This window comes from Zea mays, chromosome 8 (assembly GCF_902167145.1).
Source record: "Zea mays cultivar B73 chromosome 8, Zm-B73-REFERENCE-NAM-5.0, whole genome shotgun sequence".
In the NCBI taxonomy this organism is placed as follows: Eukaryota; Viridiplantae; Streptophyta; class Magnoliopsida; order Poales; family Poaceae; genus Zea; species Zea mays.
This window is the reverse complement of record NC_050103.1, coordinates 169502428-169523168: the sequence shown is the minus strand read 5'-3', so window position 1 is coordinate 169523168 and position 20741 is coordinate 169502428. Positions and strand designations below refer to the sequence as shown.

The window sequence follows — 20741 nt, the reverse complement described above, 5'->3', positions numbered from 1 at the left end:
GGTTGATCGGTGAAGTCTTCCTGCTTTGGGGCATGGGGGATGTTTTGGTGTTGCTGGTGTGGTGGTGGGGGTGGAGGAGGTACGATTTGTACTTCCTGATGGTGTTGGTAAGCGTGGTGCGGTGGATGCGGGGCGGGAGCGTGGTTATATGGTGGAGGGGGTGACTGGTAATTATGCGCGACAATTCTGGGATTGTCGGCTGGCTGCGCCCTCGCCATTCTGTCTCTGGTGGCCTTCGTTTCGGGGCAGTCTTTGGTTTGGTGGGCGCAGTCTTCGCCGTGGAAAAGACAGTAGAATCGGCGCGGCGGCTGCGCGCGCCCTCGGCCCCTGCCACGAGTTCCATTTCCGCGGCCCTGGGGGGATATTCCTGGCGACAAGGGGGGTCAGCAGCAGGCTGCTGGTTGGCGATGTTGTGCACTTGCTGCTGACTGCGGCCATCTCGACCGGAGTCTGGCTGCGGAGTCCTCGTCCATGTGCGGCTGGACTGCGGGGCATCTTTGGGCTTCCGCTGTGACTCAACTTTGCGCTGGTGGAGCTCTTCGGATTTGGCATATTTCTCAAAGAGCTGATATAGCTCCTGGAGGTTTTTGGGTGGATCTCTGATACAATGACTGTAGAGGACGCCGGCACGAAGGCCACTGATGGCGTAGTGGATAGCGATCTGATCATCGACGGAGGGCAGCTGTGACTTGAGTGTTAAGAATTTGCGGTAATACTCCCGCAGAGTCTCCTTTTCCAGCTGCTTGCAAAGAGAGAGCTCGGCCAAGGCGTCGGTGTCTGGGCGGTACCCTTGGAAGTTGAGCAGGAACTTGTCCCTGAGACTTCTCCATGAATCAATGGACAGCGGAGGCAATCTGGTGAACCAGGTGAGTGCTGGGCCCTCTAGGGCGATGATGAAAGACTTCGCCATTGTGGCGTCGTCCCCTCCGGCGGACGCAACGGCGACCTGATAACTCATTATGTATTGTGTCGGGTCAGTGCTGCCGTTGTACTTGGGATAGGTCCCTGCTCGGAAGTTAGCTGGCCAAGGCGTCACTTGCAGGTGTGGCGCCAGGGGACTTCGCTCGTCGAGGTAATTGACCCCTTGGAATGGCGCGCCGTGCTGGAAGGTGTAGTCATGCTGGGGGAAACGCGGGTTCTCCGGCTGCGCCCGGTGTTGCAGGGGTGGGCCATGCTGCAGGCCGAGGTGGCCTTCGCGCGTGTCTTCCGGTTGTGCGCGCTGTTGGAGGGGTGGCTCTTGCTGTAGACCGAGTGGCCTTCGCGCTGCATCAGCGCGATCTCGCGCTCGAGGTCTTGGGCCTTCTGCTCCTCGTCGCGTATCATTTGCCGCACCTTGGCTAGTGCGGACACACGCTGGCGCTTGGCCTCCAGTATCTCTTTCTGCCTCTGGAGATTGCGGTTCTTGAGGCGCAGGGCGCGCAGTTGTAGCTGTTCTTCTGTTGAGACGCCGAGGACCTCGCCGTCCTCGGTGAGATCCGCGCCTTCCAGTGGGGCGAAGCCTGGGGGCGGCTACGATTGTCCTTCGGGCCCGCAGGTGCGGAAGGTGTCGTCTTCGCAGGTGCGGGGAACATTGTCTTCAGTGGGCTCTTGGTGGGTGGATTGGGTGAGGACGAGGGCCTTGCCCTTTCTTGCGGCAAGCAGTGCTGCCTTCGCAGCCTCGTCAGCCTTCGGGTTAGCTCTCTTGGGTGCCATCGCGGGTGGTTTTGTCGTAGCACGAACGGTGGGCGCCAAATGTTGGAACTTGCTCTCAACCACAAGGAGACCAACAAGGGTGAACAGTGGCGACAACAGGGTTACGTGCTAGGAGGCAATAGCTCTGTTAATCTAGCCTCTCACGGGCACTGTGCGGGGGTATTTATAGGTATCTGAGTGCCCAGCGCCTTGTGTTAAGGACGCATGTGCCCTCAGACACCTAGTTTATCCCCAGAATATTCCCATAAAGCAGGGTTACAAGCTGTAATTACAAGAATGCCTTTACAAATTAGGCCCGTAACACAAAGGCGGCCACGCAGGGCCCGTTACAATGGGCCGGATCACACGTGGGCCTCAGAGCTGGACGAGGCCGCGCTGCGGGATGACGTCGCCGCAGGCCTTCGTCTGGTGCCGAATGGAGCGAAGGGTGTCCCTGCCCGTTTTGTCTCTGTCAGACCAGCGACTGCAGCGAAGGCCTCGAGCGAAGGGTGGCATCTTTGCCTTCGTCCCAACACTGCCCTCACACATACCCATTAAATCATGGGTACAAAATACCCAGTATAAACTTAGTCCAAAAACATTAACTTATGCTTCAGTCATCCATCTCTTATGACTATTTAACAAGCTTTTGGACGATAATATCATAGAAGGCTTAGCAACTATTTGATAACCACATGTAACCGAACATATAATGTGTTATCTGGTAGTATCCTAGTGTTGCTACTTTATCCAATTATTTATGGTGTTCTTGAATAGATTATTGAATGATGCTAGAAATTTTGTAATAATATTTAGATATATCTGACATTTATATAATGTAAATGTTTAATATTTGTGGGTACAAGTGACCCGACGGGTGGTCTATATCCACATGGGTATGAGACTATGAGTATGGAGGTAAATTTTTACCTATAAGTGGATATAAATGACTCGACGAGGTTATTCTTTTCGTCATAAATCTCTACTAACTATTAAGGGGGCAGTGTAGACTGCCCCCGCTCCTACCCGCTCCAGCGCCCGCGCCAGCGAATCCCGCACGCCCCACACGACCCGCCGTCCGCCGCGCGCCCACGCGCCCCCAGACACCGCTGCTTCCCCCAATCCCGCAAACGCCGCCCGCACTAGCGAAAACCCTGTCCTCCGCACGCCCGCAACGGCCGCATCCGCCGCACGACCCGCCGTCCGCCGCACGACCACGCGCCCCAGACGCCTCCGCCCGCCCGACCTCTGGGATCCTCGCCACCGCAAACAGCCTGCCAACCACGCTCGCCCCCCTCCCAATCCTTCGGTGAATCGACCCGCGTCCCCAACAATCTCGAACCCCCGCCGCAATCGGGCGAGCGGAGCGCGACCGCCGCATGCCCCGCCGCGCGCTCCGAGCTCAATCCCCCGCGCGTGAAACCCCGAGCTCAATCCGCCCGCCGACGTCGTCCTCCTCGACCCGTAAGGCTTCCTCGCCCGCTCCGTCCCTGCCCCTGCTACCCGTTTGCGGAAATCCTGAGCCGACCGACTGCTTGCTTTCTCTGACTGAGTGCCGGGTGCGCGTGTCATTGAGTGTCTGTGCGTGCTTCCACGACTCAGGTGTGTGATTCGGTCGCCCTGGCTCTCCACCGCTACAACGGTATCGAATCCTTGCGGACCTAGAGATATGGCCGGATCTATTAGTGCATCGGGGAGGGGGGTAGAAATGGGGGGATGACCTTGAGTTTTCTTTCTACAGACGTACTTCAAGCTCTGAATCTAATTGCCTGATCCATTTCTGTGCTTATGACAGCTTAGCTTAATAGCCTGATGTTGAATGCATCATCTGGTTCACACTAAATCATAATAGGAAAGTCCCTTCATACATGCTATTTACCCTCTTCTGATGATGACAGGAAAGACTACCTGGAGATCCCCTGGGCTGAGCTGCGCTCCATGGTCGAACCGTCCTTTGCTGAGAGATCGTTGATCTACCACAAAGATTACCTCAGCGATGCGACCATCGTGACATCTTCTGCGGTCAATATCACTGAACACGTTGTCCTGACTGTTGACGGCCACTCTCTTCCATATGATTATCTCATCATAGCGACTGGCCATGCTTTGGCTTCTCCTGCCAGCAGAGCTGAAAGGATAAATGAATTCCAGAGAGGTAGCTGCAGTCAAAGCGCCTACTGAAAAAAAAATAGTTGTGCTTTTGTGGCCTTCCCTGTCATACTTACATTTTCTTTTGTATGCTTGCTGCAGATAATGGGAAGATAGAGTCATCAGAATCTGTGCTGATAATTGGGGGTGGTCCAACTGGTGTTGAACTGGCTGGAGAGATTGTGGTAGACTACCCAGGGAAGAGGGTGACCCTTATCCATAGAGGACCGCGTTTACTCGAATTCATTGGAGATAAGGCTTCAAAGAAGTGCCTTGATTGGCTTACTTCGAAGAAAGTAGACGTGCTCCTTCAGCAATCGGTTGACTTGGGCTCATTATCAGACACAGAGAAGGTGTACAAGACATCAGACGGAGAAACAGTAACAGCTGATTGCCACTTTGTATGCATTGGAAAGCCACTGAGTTCGTCGTGGCTACATGATACCATCCTAAAGGAATCCTTGGACAGCAAGGGGAGAGTAATGGTGGAAAAGGATTTAAGAGTGAAAGGTTTTAATAACATTTTCGCGATTGGTGACATCACAGATATTCCTGTAAGTTTTTCACTCCCAACTTGTAATTCTCCTTCTGCTCTGTTTACTCTGTTACTTTATTCAGCTTGGTTTTCTCATTGTCCCAACCACCATTCATTACTTGAATTTGTAGAGAATAGCAACCATTCGACCTAAACTGAAATACCAGCCAAATTTGTGCAGACTGAACTCGTAATTAGTGCATATCAATGTGGGTTGATTACTATCAGTTTCCCTAGCAGAACAAATTGAAAATTTGCACTTGGTGACTATTGGCTCACTTAAATGAGATTCTACCAAAACTCTGCAAAGCGTGAGTACTCTCCAATCTCTATTAGCGCACGTCTTTGTAGATGGATACATAGGCTTCCATAGTTCATTTCTTTTGCATGTGACACGCTTTGTTAAATGGTTACCCCTAAACCTCCTGCCATTTTGTCAACGTCCCATTCACACCCACGGGTGTAATACTAAATCATAATGACACATTAACACTAACATGACTTTTGTTCAACGGACACCACTGATATTTGAAATTTGAAAATCATCTCCTAGCTACTCCATTTACACCCAAGCCCTTCCGGCATCTTGGCTGTTTGGTGTTAGATAATAGTATAAATGATAAATCTGCTGTGGTAACCAATGTCTTGGCAGTTGCTACTAGAGTTCATTTTTTTCTGTTACGTGATATGACAGTTCTCACTATCAAACTATAGGGGGTGTTTGGTTCCAAGGACTAAAGTTTAATTAGTTCGTGTCCGAATTGAATGTCTATTTACAAGTATTAAATGTAGTCCAATTATAAAACTAATTACATAGCTGAAGATTAAATGGCGAGAAAAATTTATTAAGCATAATTAATCTATGATTAGCAATCCCGAGCCCCACCGCAATCGGGCGGGCGGAGCGCGACCGCCGCATACTCCGCCGCGCGCTCCGAGCTCAATCCCCCGCGCACCCAGCCCCGAGCTCAATCCCCCGCGCGCGGCCCCGAGACTTAATATTCGTTCACCCGTCGATTCCGCCTCTGATCCCCTCCCTCCTTCTGTTGCGGAGACTCCTGCTTCTGCGGCGGAGGCCAAGCAGGAGTCGGTGTTGGAGACGGAGGAAACTAAGCAGGCGGTGGCAGCAGCAGCAGCAGCGGCAGGAGGTGTGCAGGCCATGGCGGTCACCGTAGTGCGGGACGTTGAGACGGGTCTGGACACGAGTACCAACGACCGGGACGGCGACAAGCCTTCCTGGTTCACACCTAAGAGGTAATCCCCCCAACCCGTAGCAGAGCTCGATTGTGTACCATCGTCGTAGGCTCGGCTGTGGTAGGCTTTATCTGTTTCCGTTGCATCTGGTTTGAGGAGCTTTGAGGGCGGTGTTGACCTTGGGTTTGGGCGATTTGCATGCTTATTTGTTCTGAGGATTTTTTTGCTTCTCTTGAGCTCCAATTGGTCGTACTGGGACTCGATTTTGCTGGGTCTGAGAAATTGGGTTATCCGGGTTATCCGGAGCTCCAGTTCAACGTTGTGTTGTAGCTCATTTGAGCTGTTGGGTTGCTTGGCAGCTGCTCGGGATTAACTTGAGCTTCTGGCGATGCTCAAGTGCGGTGGGATCTGAGCAGACCAGCGAAGGTAGCAGTTTAGTAGTTCGAACTGGAGCAACAAATCATTTGGTGCGGTGTGTTTCATTAGTTAATTTGGAGCTTGCTTGTCGCTCTGGTTGTTCCATTTGTGACTCGGAGTTCTCGAATTTCTACGTTTCTCCTCGTTTGCTCGCTTTCGTGGTATGGAATTGCGTTTTCAATTCAGTGTTCGCTCGATGCACTTTTTTTTATTAGGCAACTGCTGTGCTGGCAACCCTTTTCAGCGAGATAGCTAGATTGGTTAAATTTAGTTTACTGTGCATTGCAATTGGAAGGGACCTTTTTCAGTTGAGGTCAATTGTAGGCTGTAGCTTCTATTGCCTGTATATTCTGCTGAGACAGGGCGACTGTTGGATCCCAATATTATCGAGATGGAAGCTGGAGAATTGGTTATTTGGTTTCCCACATGTCCTCCGGTCATATGAGCATCTGATATGAAAGTTTGGTTCTGTTCTGTTGTATGGTTACTGCCTCTGAGTTGATTATTTAGTATTGTAATCGTATTCTCAGGATGCTGTTGAATTTTATTCATGTTTTCAAGCTCATCTTTTCTCATTTTTTTTCTGTTGGGTTTCAACTGTAGCCTCACATGACTTATTGCCACAATCAACTGTTATGTAGTCTTTAGTACGAATTCTTCTAGGATTTTTGAACAAGGCCCGCCCTATTTTGGGGCCATGGGCAGCAACACTGGTGGTGCCAGTGGTGGCTTCTACCAGCCCTTCAACAGCAACTTAGCTGGTGCAGGGGCTAGCACTGGCATCCAAAACTTTCCAGGTGTACGGCTGCGAGGTCTCCCTTTTGATTGCAATGACATTGATATCTGCAAGTTCTTTGTGGGACTGGACATAGTGGACTGCCTCCTGGTTAACAAGAATGGTCGCTTCACTGGTGAGGCTTTTGTGGTCTTCCCAACAGCTATGCAAACAGAATCTGGTCTGCATCATAACAGGCAGAACATGGGCCGGAGGTATGTTGAGGTGTTCAGATGTAAGAAGTTGGAGTACTACCGTGCAATAGCCAACGAGGTGAGCCAGGGTGGTTACTTTGAGTCGGAGTATCGCCGCTCCTCACCTCCTCTGAGGCCCCCTAAGAAGCCTGCTGAAGACAAGGGCAGCATGGAGTACACTGAGGTGCTGAAGCTCCATGGGCTTCCCTACTCTGCGACCACTGAGGACATCATCAAGTTCTTCCTGGAGTATGAGCTGACAGAGGAGAATGTGCATATTGCGATCAGCTCAGATGGGAAAGCTACCAGTGAAGCCTTTGTTGAGTTCCCAACAGCTGAAGTTGCCAAGACGGCGATGTGCAAGGATAAGATGACTATCGGGACGAGGTATGTGGAGTTGTTCCCGTCTACCCCAGAGGAGGCGAGCAGGGCGAGAACTCGAGGCAAGCATTGAAGAAACGAATGGCTTGGCTGAATGATCTCTGGTTGCATGTGGCTGCAATCGACTATAGTTTTCACTTGGCATGCTTATCTGTATCGCTTTTAGATTGTGTTAGTTGTGTGTATTTGACTTCTTATATGCGAACTGAACTGTAACAACTTTCCTTTGTTGGCCGGCCGCACATGTACGACATAATCATTTATGGATTTTGCTACGTTTGAGTTCATTCAAGTGGTGTTTCTTTCGCTAATGTTGGGGATGTGATGGAATTTTCAGTTCATTAGCAGCACTTGTCAATATTGCTTATCTTCTCACCGACGGCGTGCTATCCTGTATTTAAATAGTAAAACAAAACTAAAATTATGTATAAATGAGATTTAAACCATGTTTGTTGCTGCAATATTGTTTAGAGAATTCTACTACACTGCATCATGGCAGGTGTTGTTTACTTGAGAGTTTTATGCATAGTGTGTTATTATGCATCATGGCCTCATGGGGTTGTCGTATTGTTGTAGTGCTTTCTAACTTACTCATAATAACAACTTCATATATCATTTACATTGTTTTTTTGTTTGTCTATCTGATCATAAGTTTGTAGCAATAACTTTTTTGTTTGTCCATTTACGTGGGGCAGCAGGCTGCTGCGCTCTTGGGAGAGCAGCCCGTCTACCATGCCGTACAGCGTTCCATTGGCTGCGGGGCCGCCATGCCCCCAGTGGCGCTGCCCGGCAAGGAGGCTGGGATTTGGGGATTATCAGCAAAGCATCATGGCTCCCGACGAAGCAGGGGCTACGACCAACGCACTGGACGTTGCTGGGGGGCCGCCTGATGCTGGCGTCGGCTGCTGCCTGGGGGCAGCGGCAGAGCTTATGATTGTCGAGACCTTTGATACCAGATTGGTAGGAGTTGCATTCCCTATACCGATGATATGTTTCCGTTGCAACGCACGGGCATCCACCTAGTATAATATAGGATAGTAATATCCTATAGTTATTTATCTATTGCCATCTCTAACCGGCCGACACAGCCCTCTACCGCCTGCCATCTCGTCCCCACTAGCACCAGCCTATCGGGACAGCTCGCAAAGAATCGAAAATGCATCAGTTGTTCAATTCCTTGCCCGGCTAGGCAAGGCGAGGGCCAGCAAGAAATCCAAACACGTCGATGATTATGTCTGGTTATAATTAGACGACACCTTGGAAAGAAAAAACTTACTAAACTACATGTCAAATTTATTATCTAAAGCAATGAATGTCACTATGAACTAGAAAAAAACGCAACCTAACAAAGGTGGTTGGCCGGAGCCCGGAGACGACTCGGGCCCGGCATCGAGGTAAGTCTCTGTGCCTCTAGTATTTATATAGTACTAATCTTATGGTCTGTCGACCTATTTAATTTAGGTCAATGTACAACGTAGCTAAAGTATGGCAAGTAGGAGCAGTGTTCTTCTGGCCAACGTGTAAAATAATCCGTACTTGGCCATTTTACGTCATCTTGCTTGTGTAGCAAATGGTCGTCATCGTGGGCGGACGTGTACCTCATCAACTAGGGCGACAAGCTTCTAGAGAATTGTTCAAGAGGATGACTACGACACTATACGGTGGGCAATTAAATTGCCATGCATACTGCATGCTGATCTAGATAGACGAAACAACAGTCAGGACTCGAGAGGTGCCCGATACGGCACTGCATATATATTCTAGACTAGAATGCAGCAACTGCCACCAGGAAAAGTGAGGGAGACTACAAGTACACTACGCGTTTTGCCAGCAAAAAAATGATTCTTTTCACTCGCCTAGATTCACTTTCTAAGTTTTGATTTGCAGCCACTAGCCTACGTGATGTCACAACTCAGAACTCACAGCATGGTCTTTCCTCGATCTTACCGCACCCGTGATGATACGAGCGAATTGCTATATGATATTTTTTTACCTAAATAATCTTAGTATATGATAATTTTTATATATAATATTGAAATACGTGTATGAGCTATTGATCGAGAAAAAAACTTTTTCTTTTTTTAACAATATACTTTAATCTAGCTCATGAGACTGTCTCAAATAAAGTGTAGAAAATAGGGACATGGAACTGTAGATGACACTGTTTGTAGAAAGAAATTTAAAATAAGGGATGCTAGAGATAGCCTAAGTTATCATTGGATGCCCGACCTGCCTTCAACGTATGACTATGATTGATGCTCGTCTGAAGAAAAACATGTATTTCATACTTCGATAGGCTTAGTTTGGATACTCTAGGAATAGAGAGGATTAAGATGTATTGAGAGTAATTTTGATCTATTAGGGATTTAAATACTCTCCCATCTCCAATCCCCCTCAGTTTTATGGCTCATAAATCCCATAGAGTATCTGAATCCTATACTTGAAGATTTTTAGGTAAATGGTGCGTCACCTAGGACTCGAACTCCGGACAGGAGCGCTTCTGGCAAGTAGTTTTTGGGTCTGTTTGTTTCTGCTTTTTTCTGATTAGCTTTTCTAACAATTTGGCTGTGGAGAATTTGGTTGTGGAGAGAATCTGAGTACCATGAGGATTACATGCAAAGGAAAATGAAATGACTCATAGATTTAGTATCTAGTAAGTGATGAATTTCTTCTATCGCGACGACTCATCCGATTGTGTATTCATGTTGATTTTGAATGATTTTCAATAAATAATTCTTATATAAACGGGCTGAAAACCAAAATCAGGAAAAAAAAAGAAAAAACACAAACAGGCACTTTGCAACTGGGCCGTGAGCCCCTCGCCTTTGCCACTGCGTACGTTTGCCGTATACCTTCAGAAATTGTGCGTGCGTGATTGTGAATTGACATTAGGTGGTTTAGTGATTGAAAAAAAAAGGGTTCAGTTTTTTGAAGCGTGTTGGTTCTGACTCCCGAATCCTGGGCCCATGTAACCTGCTTGTTGGGCCAGCTTGGCCCGTCTCCTTCATCGTACTCCTGGAGCGCCTGGCCTGCAAGCCTGAGGCGTCTCTTTGGAATGGTCGATCCCAACCTTTCCCCCTTCACCGCCGGACGATGGCCGCCTCTCGCCGCCTCGCGCGGAAGCTGCCGTCTCTGATCTCCCGGTATGAGCGCCTCATCTCCCCGGAGACTGACGCGCCTGAACTCACCGAAGCCCCCACCACCTCCGCATCCATCCCGTTTGACCCCTCACTCCCTGTCCTTCCGCTCGCCGTCTCCCACCTCTCGCCGCCTAACCCGCTCCCGGTGCTCCCCTCCGCTCACGCTTCCTCCCCCGCCTCTCTCTTTCGTCTCCTCCGCCGAGCCCGCCACCACCCCCGACTCGTGGCGCTCGACCTCCACATCCTGCTGGCCGCCGCAGACGCGTCCTCCGCTTTCCGACCCGACCACAGCCTCACGTCCCTCGTCGCCGCCCGCCTCGCGGCTTCCCGCCGCCTCCCTTCGCTCCAGCGCCTCCTGGAGCTCGTCCTCACCCGCCCCTGCCCCTGTGCCGACGACTCCATCTTTGCATGCCCCGAGCTCCTCCCCACCTTCCGCAAGGCCATCGTCGCCTTCGCCGCCTCCGGCGACATCCCCTCCGCATCGCATGCCCTCGCCTCTCTCCGGCGCGTCGCTGACTCCCCACTACCCGCCGAGTTCTACAACATCATCCTCCAAGCTCTCTCCCGCCTCCGTCGCCACGACGATGCCATTCGCTTCTACGGCGAAATGACCTCCGTCTACCGCGTCGCTCCGGATGTCCACACCTTCAACATACTCATCAGTAGCTCATGCCGGGTGGAAGGCGTAGACGCCGCCATGCGGTGGTTTGGTGAGATGCAGCGCCGGAGCTGTGCACCGACGGTCGTTAGTTTCAACACACTTATGCGTGGGTTCATCAGAGAAGGCAGGTATAAGGAGGGAACAAAGGTGGCACGCGAGATGCTTGAGCTTGGGGTTGGGCTGTCCGTTGCGTCCATGGAGATTTTGATCGGTGGATTGTGCCGTGGTAGCAAGGCTCTAGAGGCGGCTGAGCTGTTTGTTGAGTTTTTGGGGGATGGGGTGGTGCCAGAAGGGTTTGATTGCTTTGAAGTCGTTGAGGCTCTTTGCCGTGGTGGGAAGGTGGACAGAGCAGTGGAAGCAGTAGACATGGTATTAGAGAGGAATACCAAATGCTGTATGAGTGCACCTGCTGGCGCCACAGTTTTGGAGTGCCTGATGGAGGCAGGGAAGCTGGATGAGGTTTACCGGTTGATGTGGAGAATGATTGATCAAGGGATTGTTCCGGATTCAATTTCTTGTAACTGCATCTTTGAGGCGCTTTGCGAAGCTGGGAGGACAGCTGATGCTAACCAGCTAAGGGTGTTCGCTAAGGAGAAGGGTTTTGAGGCTGACGGTGAAACTTATCGTATGCTGGTGCAAGGATTTGGGAGGCAGGGGAAAAGAAAGGAAGGGAAGGCTGTGTTGGATGAAATGCTTGATTTAGGATTTATACCAAATATTGCCTCTTATAATAGGCTTCTTGGTGGCTTGCATAAGTGAAGATCTTTGTGGCTACAAGAGCACTTCTCAGGGCATATGGGAGCACTGGACTGAGTATTTCGCTGGATGAGGCTGGATGGAGATGCCTGATGAGCCAGTGGTGTACATAACTGCAGAGATATAAGATGGAAAGTTTGAAATGAGGTATTCTTTTGATTATTTGCTTCTATTGCACATAACATTATTTTATTCCACTGATGTGCATTCTTTTTGTGGTGTTGGCTCCACATATCTGCACAAAATTTATCATTGAAATTCCAAGCTTCCAATGTGGCATTTTCCATTTGTTCTTTAAACTAATTTATGAAAAAAGTTTAATTGACACGAATGAATTTTGAAGGCCTATCTGTTTGGAAGCAAGGTCTAGTTATCAGATTTTTGTGTTGCATTTTCGGACATATTGACAAACCATTCATCATAAGGTGTGTATGATAGAAAATGTCTTATTCCATCAGTGATCTGTGTATGTTTTCAGGAGGGTGCTAATCAACTTTGCTTACGTTCCAATTTTTATTGGCCTAACTAGATAGCAACTAAGGTAGGACACTAGAGCCTGAATGACATCGGTTAACCGAACTATGTACCTCTGGCATCTTCTAGTTCTTATGCCTGGTGCCCACTACCCAAATACATGACTGTTGATCTTCATAAACTAGGGATTTATGATATTTTCAATGCATTAGATCAAGTAAAGTAAGTGTCTTTCTATTGCTTAGGAACTTAGGATACTATACTGTCTTTCTATCGCTTTTCTTATGTGCAGCCTCTGAACATATTAAGTCCACCTAATGTGAGAGTTGGAGTCTTATTATACTGTTATGATATTTGGACAGTAGATATGACGCTAATATGATTGCACCAGGATTGCAGAAAGAGGAACTCAACTGCTACGGTGGGAGTGGGACTGCTTCCAATGTAGTCTTGCAGCCGTCACTGCGAAATGATCTAGGATGGGGGTGTTTGTGAAGTATTTGAGAAATGTTCTACACGAAAATGATTTATTGGCCTGCAGACTGCAGTGGACATTGGAAGAGAGGCTTCCCAATTTTGTTTGGATTGAAAGATTTCTTGGATTGATCGGTCTAAGGTTGGTGCTTTTTGCCTATTTTAAAGCTGGGAATTTAAAGTGATGAATGTTTCATGAAAATTCTGTCATATACATTTTATTAGCAACCATCTGCCCACAGATCTTTTTTCCTTGTCTCGGCTCTACAATGGCCATCTTTACCTTCAGATGAATTTCATCAGGGTATCATGTCAACTTAGATTGACGTTCATGTGCTTTTTTTTGTCTGTGTCTTATAAGGCATATCCAATGGTTTCTCTAGCGATGTGGCACCCTTGATGTTGTCATCGTATTTGTCATCAACCAATGTTTGGAAGTAACTACCATCGAACGAAAATCTCTTTCTAGGCTGAATAGATGTGAATGACTGAATGTTACACCATTTTCCTTGTTTTACATATTTGCTGTTATATTATGTCATGCTGAGCCCATTTAGTTTGATGACAGAGGAGGCAGCGGCATCACGGGATAATTGGATTGGTAGAAGTGCCGTCGTACTTCGCAGAAGTGCCGTTTGTGCGTGGCCTTGACAGCGGAGGCAGGGATTGGTATCCGCTGCCCTTCCGGGCGTCGTGACTATTTGGTTGGACGAACAAATAGAGATGAAAGGGGGCAGCCACGTTACGTTTTCTATGATGTTTAGATGAGAGTCACATAGTAGATCAATTTTTTATGGTGACATGGTCCCAAAAAAATCGAGAATACGGTGCCACCTTCGTCTCTTCCTAATTTGATCTTAAACCAAAGACATCATAATTATGCCGGTAGCTGGGCTCGGCATGGACCGTGGACAGTCTGTGAGGTTTCTACGACGGGACTTAAAGTCACCTGATGTCGGTTCTTGCCAGAGACAGAGGTGTCCCAGTGCCAATAGGATGGTATTATGTCACAACATGGTTGTCGGTCAAGGCTAATATTGCAAGGTTTTAGTAAGGAGATGTGTGTTTCTGGAGGGGCAAGGGAAGTATCTCTTAGGCTGGCAAACCGAGAGAGGCAACGAATCAATATATTTTGCGAGACATCTCCCTGGCGCGCTGCTCTTTTCATCAATCACAATGCAATGCATTGCAGGCGTAGACAAGTCCCAACCGACAGCACACGATCAGTAGTGTGGATTCACATGTTCATAGCTCATTAGGTCCAAGCTTGATTTCTAACATATATGTCACTGGCTCGATATCTGATTCCATTTGACTTTTTTTACAATAATAATAATAGAACTGCAAGAATCCCAATTTCCAAATGAGTTTCAGCCAGAAAAAAAGCTACTGTATAAACCAAAAAAACACGGGTTGTTCGACTAATAAGCAAGGCATGCGAGCAGCATTGTTTTTGTTTTTGTTTTTTTGCATAGAATTGATCGGAAGTTGCTTCGCGCATTTACCTTAAAATGCCCTAATCAAGAATTCAAACAGCGCGCCCTGCGCAGCGCGCCGGCCGGCGGCGGGTCGAGCCAGAGGGCGCAGGTCGGCCTGACCGTGTACCTGAACGGGAGCCAGCGGCCGAAGTTGAGCTGGACGTGGAATTTGCCCTGGAGGTGCATCTCCACGAGGCCGCCGCCGGTGGTGACGTTCTTCCACACCTCGGCGTCCTCCTGCGTCATGACCACCTCGCTGACCACCAGGTGCACGCTGCGGAGCGCCGAGTCGCCGGGCTTCTCGTACAGCGGCGGCCACACCGCCTGCGTCCCGATCAGCCTCCCCTGGAAGTAGAGGTCCAGCTGCATGTAGCGCAGGACGACGTCGACCTTGGTGTTCGGGTTGTAGATGGCCGCCAGCACGTAGAGGTCTGAGTTGAGCGCCTTGCCCAGGTGCGGTGGCGGGAGCTCGTCGATGTACCCGGCGTTGAGGGTGGCCGTGCTCACGTGGATCCGCGGCGCCCTGGGGTGGTACAGGAGGTACACCACCAGGATGGCGAGGCCGACGCAGACCACCAGGAGCCAGAACAGGATGCAGCAGCAGGTCAAGCAGACCGTCATCAGCTTCGTCGCCTTCTCCTTCCTCCTGATCAGCGTCGGCGACGCTCCAGCTGGCCTCTTCGTCCCCGACCCCGACGAAGACGGCTGCTTCGGCGGCTGGTCGACATACGGCCCCTCCTCCGGCTGCTGAGGAAGAGAAAAACGTGGCTCCGGCTTCGGTTGCGTTTGCGTTGGCGGCGGCGGCGGCTCCGAACTCCCACTCCCACCCAGTCCTACCGGCTCGTCCCCCAGCGTGCTGACGCGCTCGATGGTCTTATTGGTCTTCAGGCCACCACGCCGGGGTTGCACCGGTGGTGCTCCTCCCGACGAGCCGGGGATCCCACCAGTTGTCGAAACAGCCGTTTCGGGGCTGGGGAGGCTGCTGCTCCCCGGTGGCAGCGCCCCTCCCGCAGCTCCTCCCAGCCCGGCACGGCTACCCCGGGGCCGCGTTGGCGTTCGCGCCGGCGGTTCCGCCGGGCTGCCCCGGCGCGGGTAATCTCCGTACAACCGTGGCTGCTCATCAATCGCCGGCTCTCGTCTCCTCTGCGACACAGGCGTGTAGGTCGGCCTGGGGCGTTGCGTGCGCGTCTGGGGCGGGGCAGTGTCCCCGGCACCGTAACCGTCATCGGTTGGCGGCTGCTCCGCCGCTTCAAAACGGCCTTCCATATAGGTCACACGACGTCTGGGCCGGTCGCCGTCGGCGGCACTGGTCCCGGTGCCGGCGCTCTGCAGTCTTGCGTAGCGGCCGGTACCGACCGGCTGAGACGGCGGCGGCGCACCGGCTCCGCGAGCGCCGCTGGATGGCTCACCGTCTTCTCCGCCCGCCGGCGTTGTCATCATCGGCCGTTTGCTCATGCTGGGCAAGAGCAGTAGCAAGCAAATGGATAAGTTCTAGCACTATGCAAGATGAGACTGGTGGAATGGGAAGGAATCAAGGAGTGGTGTTCCAAGTAAGCCAGAATGCAGTTGGCACTTGGCACTTTACAGAAGAAGAAGAGGAGGAAGACGAGGGCCGCAGCGAGAATTTTGGAGGGAAAGGGGGGCAAGCAAGGAATCATTTGATTTGTAACCAGGGCAAGCAACTTAGCCATGCCTTAGTTACACTAGTAACACCAGGAATTTTGCGTTGGCTTGGCAAGGGAGCTTCCTTGCCAGTTGCCACCGCCGAAAACATTGCTCCATGCCTCCATCTCCATCTGAGCACTCTCTGCTTTCAACCGAGGAATGGCTGCGAGCATGTACTGTAAAAGAACACTCTCTGTCGATGGCCATGGGATCGCTATGATCCATGGAAATCGTACTTTTTTTGATAATGGAAACCTGAGTTCCGGCTTTAGCATAGTAATGCGTACAGCCAACACAAGACAATTATTACATCCGAGAAACGTTGCATAGATAATGAAACTAACTTAAAGAAGCAAAATCACGAGAATGTAGGTAACTCTAGCCATCCTCAATTCTTGCATTTGAGCGCCATCCATGATTTGCAAAGACTTCCATCGCCACCACTTCCAACGCTTGACAGACATCGAGAATTTGTTGATGTGATTCCTCCTTCTGTAGAAGTCTCCAGAATATGAACCAGTAAGTACCTCTGAAAATGACCTGCAGAATTGATGGTATTGGTTTATGATTAAAAGCAACTTCATTTCGACTAAGCCAAATAGACCAAAATAAAGCTGAGATTCCAGAGAGTAATAATTTTTTTGTATCTTGGACTCATATTGCTTCCCCAAGACCCAATAACGTGATTAATGCTAACGGGCCTGTCTATTTTTAAGGCATAGTAAATTAATCTCCATATGTTGCTGGCCATATAGCAGTCAAAAAAGAGATGATGAATACTCTCATTTCGGTTGCAAAAGCTACAAGACAAGCTGCCATTCCAGCGTCTTTTGGCAAGGTTATCTTTAGTAAGGATCGCTCCCCGACATAAATTCCACAAAAAACTTTTATTTTCAAGGGGAGCTTAAGTTTCCAGAGCTTTTTATTCCGTTCGTCGTTGGGATTATTCATCAAACAATGGTACATAGATTGGACTGAGAAAATTCCATTCTTATGACTATCCCAAACAAATTTGTCGCTAGACGGATTCAAAGTAACATTAGATAATAAGATTAACATGTTGTGCCATTCCATCAATTTAATCCCCCTAATTGTTCGACGAAAAGATAAATTAAGATTCGTAGCTGAAAAAACGTCTACCACTAATGCTGATTTATTCCGCACTATATTGAATAGATTCGGAAATTGCTCACAAAGAGGTCGACTGGTTAACCATTTATCCTTCCAAAATTTGATAGTTTGACCATTCCTCGCTTCGAAGCGCCCCCATCTGAGAAATTGATCCTTAGTATTCATTAGACCTGACCAGAAATGAGAATCACCCGGTCTTCTAGATATTTGAGTAAGGGATTTAACTCTTAGGTATTTATTTTTAAGTAATTGTTGCCACATCCCATCCTCATTGAATAATTTGAAGAGCCATTTGCTGAGTAAGCTGATGTTTTTAACAGCCAGATTAGAGACACCTAAACCACCTATCGCTTTGGGTTGACAAACAACATTCCATCTAGCAAGCCTATACTTTCTTTTACTGACACCTCCCTGCCAGAAGAATCTGGAACGGATCGCATCCAATTTCTTCAAGACGCCTGCCGGAATCTCGAAGAAAGACAACATAAATATAGGAAGACTACTCAACACAGAATTGAGTAAGACCAGTCGACCACCTGAAGATAGAAATTTGGCCTTCCAAGTACTAAGTCTCCTTTCAAACCGGTCAATCACACCTTGCCAGTCACTATTTCTCAATCTTCTATGAGTCATAGGAATCCCGAGATATTTGAAAGGCATTGCCCCAATTCCACACCCGAATAAGTGAGAGTATTGCACTTCATATTCCTTCGCCAACCCATAGCAGAATAACTCACTTTTATGAAAATTTATTTTTAGTCCTGACATTTGCTCAAACAGTGTCAAAAGAAGTTTGACGTTCCGAGCATGTCCCAGATTATGGTCTAAGAAAACCACCGTATCATCAGCATACTGAAGGATAGACAATCCCTCCGGAATCAAATGCGGGACAATTCCTTTGAACAGATTCACCTCTTTCGCTCTTGCAAATAGAATTGCTAACATATCTACAACAATATTGAATAATATTGGCGATAAAGGGTCCCCTTGACGAAGGCCCTTGAAAGTACTAAAAAAAGGACCTCGTCCATCGTTCACTTTAACTCTAACATGGCCTCCTGCGACTATTGTATGGATCCAAGCACACCAGGAAGGGGAGAAACCCTTCATACGCAACGCTTGCTGGAGAAACTCCCATTTGACTTTATCATATGCCTTCTCAAAGTCTAATTTAAGAATAACTCCATCTAATTTTTTCCTCTGTAATTCATGAATTGATTCGTGGAGAATAATAACCCCTTCAAGAATATTTCGACCGGGCATAAAGGCTGTCTGAGAGGGGCTGACTATTTTGTCCGCCACTAGACCTATTCTATTTGTGAGAACTTTAGTTATGATTTTGAACGAAACATTAAGCAAGCAAATAGGTCTAAAATCCTGGATTTTATTTACGTTGTCCTTCTTTGGAATTAGAGTAATTACTCCAAAATTTAAACTGTGAACCGGAAGGGAATTTTGATGAAAGTCCACAAACAACGCAAACAGATCATCCTTAATAACTTCCCAGAAAACTTGATAAAACTCTGCTGGAAAACCATCCGGTCCAGAAGCTTTATTATGCTCCATACTAAATACCACCTTTTTAACTTCATCTATAGTAAACTCAGCGGTTAGAATTTCATTCTCTGCATCCGAGACTTGAGGAATGTCGTGGATAATAGATTCATTAAGTTTAGTCGATGATGTGTCTGGCTTCCCAAAGAGGTTTTTGTAATACCTTGTTATATGGTTTTTAAGTTCTTCCTCGTCAGTAATACAACCGCCATTCACATCCTCCAAAGAATAGATCCGCTGTCTTCGATGCTTGCCGTTGGCCACTAAATGGAAATATTTTGTGTTATCATCCCCTTCAAGAAGATGATTGACCTTGGCCCTCTGGAAGATACGAACTTCTTCCTCTCTCAAAATATTGGCAAGCCTATCATTGGCAAAAGATTTAGACTCCAACTCGTTAGGCGATAAGCAAGTAAACTCCGCCTTTTTATCAAGATCATCAATCAGTTTCAAAAGATGTTGTTTCTCCTTTTTTACTAACCCCGCTGAGTTCTTTGCCCACCCCCTTAAATATTGTCGAAGGGACCTAATCTTGTTTTGCCATATCTTGTTTTGCCATGGAAATCGTACTGCTTTTTTCTGATGTTCTGATGCCGTTTCTCTTCGCATCTTGCTCGACAGTTCTACCACCACAAGGGACCAACGCCAACCAAGTGACCCAAGATCAGTTCGCATCACAGTTAAGGCCGTGTTCTTCTTTGGTTTGGGACACAGTTTTTTATCTATATCTACTATTATAAAACACATGCTTCGACGTTCGTCCTACGTCATTAATTTATATAAAAAATATCTTGTATTTTCTCTAGGGGACATATCTGGTGCACATAGAAGATTGGTGCACATGGTGCACATATTAAATCATCACCACTCATTTTAGATCTAACGTCTCTAGTTGATTATTTAATTTACAAATAACACCTTCCACCACTACACACCACCACGTTGAAGGGTGTCCTTAGTAAAATGTACCAAACAACTAGAGACGTTAGATCTAAAATGAGTGGTGATGATTTAATATGTGCACTGTGTGCACCAATGTTCCATGTGCACCAGATATGTCCCTGGGGACATATCTGGTGCACATAGAAGATTGGTGCACATGGTGCACATATTAAATCATCACCACTCATTTTAGATCTAACGTCTCTAGTTGATTATTTAATTTACAAGTAACACCTTCCACCACAAGTTGGTTTAGAGAAAAGGGGACATATCTGGTGCACATGGAACATTGGTGCACATGGTGCACATATTAAATCATCACCACTCATTTTAGATCTAACGTCTCTAGTTGTTTGGTACATTTTACTAAGGACACCCTTCAACGTGGTGGTGTGTAGTGGTGGAAGGTGTTATTTGTAAATTAAATAATCAACTAGAGACGTTAGATCTAAAATGAGTGGTGATGATTTAATATGTGCACCATGTGCACCAATCTTCTATGTGCACCAGATATGTCCCCACAAGTATGGGGACATATCTGGTGCACATGGAACATTGGTGCACACGGTGCACATATTAAATCATCACCACTCATTTTAGATCTAACGTCTCTAGTTGTTTGGTACATTTTACTAAGGACACCCTTCAACGTGGTGGTGTGTAGTGGTGGAAGGTGTTATTTGTAAATTAAATAATCAACTAGAGACGTTAGATCTAAAATGAGTGGTGATGATTTAATATGTGCACCGTGTGCACCAATCTTCTATGTGCACCAGATATGTCCCCGGACATATCTGGTGCACATGGAACATTGGTGCACACGGTGCACATATTAAATCATCACCACTCATTTTAGATCTAACGTCTCTAGTTGTTTGGTACATTTTACTAAGGACACCCTTCAACGTGGTGGTGTGTAGTGGTGGAAGGTGTTATTTGTAAATTAAATAATCAACTAGAGACGTTAGATCTAAAATGAGTGGTGATGATTTAATATGTGCACCATGTGCACCAATCTTCTATGTGCACCAGATATGTCCCCTACAAGTATATAGGCTCGAGGAAACCTTCATGGATAACTGCATCGGCTGATTGGGCTCCATCTCCGATGCCGACATGTTCAGCGGGGTGGCGTCAGCCACGACGAAGCG

At 47.9% G+C, this 20741-nt stretch overlaps 4 protein-coding genes across 7 annotated transcripts; 3 read left to right on the top strand and 1 right to left on the bottom strand.

Moving 5' to 3' along the window:
- The first annotated feature begins 3106 nt into the window (after positions 1 to 3106).
- Positions 3107 to 5092, top strand: LOC103637499 (apoptosis-inducing factor homolog A). The gene is made up of 4 exons (XM_008659671.3): positions 3107 to 3135; positions 3570 to 3826; positions 3922 to 4373; positions 5069 to 5092. Exons 2-4 carry the CDS (start codon positions 3610 to 3612, stop codon positions 5090 to 5092), a joined length of 693 nt encoding a protein of 230 aa, XP_008657893.1. The 5' UTR covers positions 3107 to 3135; positions 3570 to 3609.
- Positions 5093 to 5216: 124 nt separating this feature from the next.
- LOC103636375 (G-rich sequence factor 1) lies at positions 5217 to 7602 on the top strand. 2 transcript variants are annotated; one of them, XM_008658731.4, is made up of 2 exons: positions 5217 to 5608; positions 6629 to 7602. In XM_008658731.4, exons 1-2 carry the CDS (start codon positions 5217 to 5219, stop codon positions 7386 to 7388), a joined length of 1152 nt encoding a protein of 383 aa, XP_008656953.3. In that variant the 3' UTR covers positions 7389 to 7602. The 2 variants fall into 2 exon arrangements, with proteins under 2 accessions (XP_008656953.3, XP_023156578.1); XM_023300810.2 differs by having other exon boundaries at positions 5908 to 7602.
- A 2747-nt stretch (positions 7603 to 10349) lies between these two features.
- On the top strand, positions 10350 to 13993 carry LOC100274616 (Pentatricopeptide repeat-containing protein). Of its 3 annotated transcripts, none has more exons than XM_020541979.3 (3): positions 10350 to 12019; positions 12738 to 12962; positions 13389 to 13993. In XM_020541979.3, exon 1 carries the CDS (start codon positions 10409 to 10411, stop codon positions 11873 to 11875), a length of 1467 nt encoding a protein of 488 aa, XP_020397568.1. In that variant the 5' UTR covers positions 10350 to 10408; the 3' UTR covers positions 11876 to 12019; positions 12738 to 12962; positions 13389 to 13993. The 3 variants fall into 3 exon arrangements, with proteins under 3 accessions (XP_020397568.1, XP_020397569.1, NP_001142432.1); XM_020541980.3 differs by having other exon boundaries at positions 13378 to 13993; NM_001148960.1 differs by lacking the exon at positions 13389 to 13993 and having other exon boundaries at positions 10360 to 12019; positions 12738 to 13158.
- Positions 13994 to 14104: 111 nt separating this feature from the next.
- LOC100286023 (harpin-induced protein) lies at positions 14105 to 15965 on the bottom strand. Its single transcript, NM_001367229.1, is given in 2 exon segments — positions 14105 to 15427; positions 15430 to 15965. Coding segments are annotated over 2 exon segments (1182 nt in total). The 5' UTR covers positions 15525 to 15965; the 3' UTR covers positions 14105 to 14340.
- Between the last annotated feature and the right edge of the window lie 4776 nt (positions 15966 to 20741).